We start from the raw sequence: 6,000 nt of genomic DNA, 5'->3' as shown, positions 1-6,000 counted from the left end.
ATAGTTAAATGGGAGGGTTGCCACCTCTGAGGTCCAACACTCATGACATGGGAAGAAGAAGGATACAGTGAGGGAAAAAAGTATTTGATCCCCTGCTGATTTTGTACGTTTGCCCACTGACAAAGAAATGATCAGTCTATAATTTTAATGGCAGGTTTATTTGAACAGTGAGACAGAATAACAACAAAAAAATCCAGAAAAACGTATGTCAAAATGTTATAAATTGATTTGCATTTTAATGAGGGAAATAAGTATTTGACCCCCTCTCAATCAGAAAGATTTCTGGCTCCCAGGTGTCTTTTATACAGGTAACGAGCTGAGATTAGGAGCACACTCTTAAAGGGAGTGCTCCTAATCTCAGCTTGTTACCTGTATAAAAGACACCTGTTCACAGAAGCAATCAATAAATCAGATTACAAACTCTCCACCATGGCCAAGACCAAAGAGCTCTCCAAGGATGTCAGGGACAATATTGTAGACCTACACAAGGCTGGAATGGGCTACAAGACCATCACCAAGCAGCTTGGTGAGAAGGTGACAACAGTTGGTGCGATTATTCGCAAATGGAAGAAACACAAAAGAACTGTCAATCTCCCTCTGCCAGGGGCTCCATGTAAGATCTCACCTCGTGGAGTTGCAATGATCATGAGAACGGTGAGGAATCAGCCCAGAACTACACGGGAGGATCTTGTCAATGATCTCAAGGCAGCTGGGACCATAGTCACCAAGAAAACAGTTGTTAACACACTACGCCGTGAAGGACTGAAATCCTGCAGCGCCCGCAAGGACCCCCTGCTCAAGAAAGCACATATACATGCCCATCTGAAGTTTGCCAATGAACATCTGAATGATTCAGAGGACAACTGGGTGAAAGCGTTGTGGTCAGATGAGACCAAAATGGAGCTCTTTGGCATCAACTCAACTCGCCGTGTTTGGAGGAGGAATGCTGCCTATGACCCCAAGAACACCATCCCCACCGTCAAACATGGAGGTGGAAACATTATGCTTCGGGGGTGTTATTCTGCTAAGGGGACAGGACAACTTCACCGCATCAAAGGGACGATGGACGGGGCCATGTACCGTCAAATCTTGGGTGAGAACCTCCTTCCCTCAGCCAGGGCATTGAAAATGGGTCATGGATGGGTATTCCAGCATGACAATGACCCAAAACACACGGTCAAGGCAACAAAGGAGTGGCTCAAGAAGAAGCACTTTAAGGTCCTGGAGTGGCCTAGCCAGTCTCCAAACCTTAATCCCATAGAAAATGTGTGGAGGGAGCTGAAGGTTAGAGTTGCCAAACGTCAGCTTCGAAACCTTAATGACTTGGAGAGGATCTGCAAAGAGGAGTGGGACAAAATCCCTCCTGAGATGTGTGCAAACCTGGTGGTCAACTACATGAAACGTCTGACCTCTGTGATTGCCAACAAGAGTTTTGTCACCAAGTGCTAAGTCATGTTTTGCAGAGGGGTCAAATACTTATTTCCCTCATTAAAATTCAAATCAATTTATAACATTTTTGACATGCGTTTTTCTGATTTTGTTGTTGTTATTCTGTCTCTCACTGTTCAAATAAACCTACCATTAAAATTATAGACTGATCATTTCTGTGTCAATGGGCAAACGTACAAAATCAGCAGGGGATCAAATACTTTTTTCTCTCACTGTATCTCAAATGCCAGCCAACCCAGCCGGTTAACTCATAACACCTGGGCTCTGTCTCCAAGCCCATGTACACTTTGACATAGCTTCAAGGTGCACCTAGCCTGGTGTAGATGCTTCAGTAATGTTGCTGCCAACTCAACAGAGCTTGTTTATCCTTGAGAAGCTGAGTAAATTACGGGAGGATGCATACGTGTTTTTATTTTATATGACCCAATGTGACCTGTGCATATGACACAACACATGGAAGAGACGCACGGATACTGATGTGCGAAGGTGGAACGCAGGTGTGTAAAGAAGCAGGTGGAGACATGGTGCTTGTGATTACACCGAGTGCCATACAGAAACACATGCATGGATCGGAGAATGTAAGTTAGGCAAATAATAGTGACGGTGAAGGAAAAACTAACGACGGTGTTAGCCAAAGGAGAGGGATAACCTTGGAAGACATTCACCGTGGAGATGGAGCGATGAGATCATCTCATTTGCAACAGCCAGATGGAATGTTGCATCGAGAAAACCACGATAGATGGCGACAACTTGGGGATACCGTTATCCAGCAGTGAATAGATCGTGGCTGATGCAAATTTGCTTGTGGGGTCTTAGCATGGTCATCTGAGGGCAGTGACATGGCCATTATGATTCTCTTTTGCCACACGGCCATCTCAATGTAACATCTTAAAGAGTCTTTCTGTTCAAATAAATGCCCCCCTTACGTGAATTAAACAGGACACTTGTAGGGATCTCAGAAGTAGATATGTGAAATCTCTTTCCACGGATCTCAGAAGTAGTTCTGCGTGAGAGTTCCGAATAGATGCTTCATCTCAGGCCACTGTTGGGCAGCACCAACGAAGGAAAGGGAGGAATGGAAGAAAACTGGAAGGGAAGGCCTCTGCCTAGTAGTGGGATGTTACAGGCCAGCAACAACAATGGCAGCAAAAACGACGACTCGTGATGGTGCACCGATGGCACTTTTGGAACAAATTTGGACAAGAGAGAGTGATGTAAATGTTATTCAACAACGAAAGCGCAGCCTGACCTTGTCCAAGTCCGTCATGGAAATCATCTTTTCCAGGGAATCCTTGACGAGGAAGGCCTCACGGGCGTTGCCGCCGCTGGCACCATAGGCCACGGCCAGCAGCACCACCACGTAGCACAGGTGTACCACAGTGTCCAGCAGAAAGGAGGACATCTGTCTGCGCTTTAAAATCCTGCACTGGAGTTCGACGGTGGCGGCAGCACTCCCGGTCTCGATGGTAGGCAATACAGGAGCTGCAGCATCATCGTCCCATGGAGAAGGCATCGTCAGGAAAATACTGAGCGAAACGCAAAGGAATTTTGTTCGTTGGCCTAATGGGGATTTAAGGAGACACCTGGAGGGTGGCCGGGGTGGCTCAGAGGTCAAAGTCCTGAGGTGGCAGCACCAAGATCCTGGGTTTATCTCGAGGCCGCCGACTGTGATTAAATCGTTGATGCTATTCGCCCATTTACCAATAACCTAAGCTTGTTCCTTGTTGCGAGGAAGACCTCGTGCCAATATCTGACGACACGTGCACGTCGTGCGTGGGGTTATATAGCTCTTATATTCTTTGGTTCTTTCGGTAAAGTCACATAGGTATATATAGTCACATAGTCACATAGACTGACATGCAATATCCTGGAGTCTACAAACTAATTTGCACCTGTGGGGGGTGTTACACTGGGGAAACGAAACGACATAACTCGTACCGTGTTCACGAGCAGAAGTCAGATCTGAAACATGGCAGAACGAATTCCGCTTTGGCTGACAATTGCTATAATGCTGTGGGCTCTCATGATATTGTTCTTTTTCCGAGACCAAGGTACTCTGCAAACCGTCGGGCTACTATCAAAGGTTTGTTCATGAAGCCTTCCAGATATATAAACAGACATAACTTCAACCGAGAAGATGGATACAAATTGAGCAATCATTAAAAGGATATTATTAACCAGGTAAAACCTTAACTGCTTTATGGTGTTGCCTTCATTTCCGCATCTCCAGCTATTTCAGTTTTCCACTCTCAGCCCCGCCCACTCCCCCCCCCCGGCATTTTGTTCTTGTTCGTTTCCTAATCCCCCTAGCAACGTCTCCACCTCCCCGACCCCACACCCCCTCTCTCTATCTCTCCTTCCTGGCTCCTCCCCCCCACTCTTACCTATATAGGCTCTTGTCACAGCAGCCCTTTTTCCCACTTCAGCAATTGTTTCTTGCTGTGGTTGTCCCACCTGATAAAGTACGCTTGTGTTGTGCCCGAAACGTCATGATTTAATTCATTTTATTTTATACCTACGTGAATTTACCAAAAGAACCAAAGAGTATAGAGCTATATAACTCCACGCACGACGTGCACGTGGTGGAGAGGCCACCCTCGTCCAGAAGTGAATTGACAAAGGCCCCTACGATTGAGGTATTGGTCAGAAAGGCCAATCGGCTGATGACGCAAATGAACGACTGCTGCGTGTCTGTGCTCGCGGTTTGTGTTTTTGAGGAGCTCTTTGACCCGTTTCCACTTTCGGGTTGCACAACGCGTTGTTCATATCGATGTCCAACATTTCATTCCACGTCCTGGGAGAGCTGAATTGAAACTGAATTGAATTTAATTTAGAATGAATTATCTCATCCAGTACAGGACCCTCGTCCCATCTCCAACAAAGGGTTCTTTGCCGCTGCTGCTGCTGCTGTGTTGGCAGCGGTGCACGAGTAAAATTTACAATAATGTAGTACGTTCCGTGTCGATAGCAACACTGCGCGGCCTAAAATAGATACTTTATTTAGTATGTAACTTTTAGGGAAATGGCTCTTTATGCGCTGTGAAGGGCCATTGCCCAAAACGTCGCCTATTATATATGTTTTATGTATTCCTTGCATTAATGTTTTGTCTCCTCTAGTTCTGCAGCGGATGATACAAGAGTTCTGTATCTGATGAAAATATCACTCTAAATGACAATGAAATAATGACTCTGCCAGAGTGGATAGCTCTTCAAGAACCAGATTGAGATTCAGTTCCACCTCGGATGTGGTGGAAATCCACGGGCGGTGCGGTGCGAAGATGCGGCGGAGAGCTCAGCGGCTTTCCTCACTTTCACGAGGAGACGCGGCATAGAGGTTGTGTTGAGTGATTCCCTTGTTAAAACGCCGCTCACCAGACCCGCTGGATTCGTTGCTCCACGAGTGATGTGCTTCTATCTCTTCTGGGTGCCACTCGTCCAGAAATAGCTGCATCTCAATTTCACCATAGCTCTCCTTGCTCCTTGACGTGATGAGACATTTGAGTGCCAAAATTGATACCTGAAAACAAAAATCAATCAAGTGTCATTCTCCTTACATTTACAAGCAAAATTCTCTCTCCTACTCGCTCTCTCCTGCTCGCTCCTACATTGAGATGAGCTGCCCCGCCCATCTCTCAACCTTTATAAACAGCCTGCATCAGCAGATTCCCCCTCTTTTTAAATCTTTATATTAAGTTCGCTTGCTTGCTTAGGACCATGCAAATCTTTCGGTCGTTTTTTAACCCACTTCCCGTGATCCAATCGAGCTGACATTTTCCACACAGACTCGTTGTGCGTGACAAAAGTATTATATTTAATTACCAATTGCTTAATGGTGCAATGCAATCATCTGACCCATAGGTGACAGCCATCTCAAGCCAGAGGACGAGAGGATTCTCGCCGCCACGCATATAAAGGATTTATAGTGAAAAACTTTGTTTTTACTGGTTATACTTATTCACCTGAAGATGGTTACTTGTGTTGCGATCGAAACGTCAATGATCTATTATTTTTTCTACCTACGTGACGTTACCGAAAGAACCAACGAGTATGGATTCCTGCAGTCACGAAAGCTTCAAATCAAGATTGTCATTCTCCTCTTGAGATTTCCTTTTACTTTACTTCAGTGATGCAATTTGTGCGAATCGTGTAACAAGGCCCATGGGTTGTCCGTTCGAAACTCTTTATTCAATCCTGCGCTGGATAAAAGACCACCCCCCATGCCGCGCGGCTCGCAGGGGCTAGTTGAACATACTTCACCCTGCCGGTCGCTGCGGTTTGGTGAACGAAGGTGGCGGCCACAGACGCGGGGGCATATAAGCACTGTCACTGTCCAGGCTCGAACAGCCTGTTTGGCTTCTTAGACCGAGCAAGATGGGCTGCATTCTGGGCTGCAGGCAGGGCGAAGCGAACCTAGGGAGCAATCGTAAATGGCGCTCGAAAACTCAACACATCCTTTGTGAACTCCGCCTTCAACAGGAACATTAAAAATGAGGTGATGTTTTCGGCAGTGAGCCTTCTTCATAGAAGAGAGCAAGAGAGGCCAGAGAGATG

At 46.2% G+C, this 6,000-nt stretch overlaps 1 protein-coding gene across 1 annotated transcript in view; it reads right to left on the bottom strand.

The window, feature by feature from the left end:
• Window positions 1-4,741: 4,741 nt before the first annotated feature.
• Window positions 4,742-6,000, bottom strand: part of LOC133360632 (uncharacterized) — a 102,398-nt gene continuing 101,139 nt past the window's right edge. Inside the window, exon 26 of the mRNA XM_061579429.1 lies at window positions 4,742-4,966. Coding sequence (XP_061435413.1) covers window positions 4,742-4,966 — 225 coding nt within the window. The remainder of the gene's footprint in view (window positions 4,967-6,000) is intronic.

The sequence above is a fragment of the Lethenteron reissneri genome, chromosome 69 (genome assembly GCF_015708825.2).
Source record: "Lethenteron reissneri isolate LAM-NWPU_2019-01 chromosome 69, ASM1570882v1, whole genome shotgun sequence".
In the NCBI taxonomy this organism is placed as follows: domain Eukaryota; kingdom Metazoa; phylum Chordata; class Hyperoartia; order Petromyzontiformes; family Petromyzontidae; genus Lethenteron; species Lethenteron reissneri.
The sequence above is the reverse complement of the archived record's forward strand: the minus strand, read 5'-3'. Positions and strand labels throughout refer to the sequence as shown.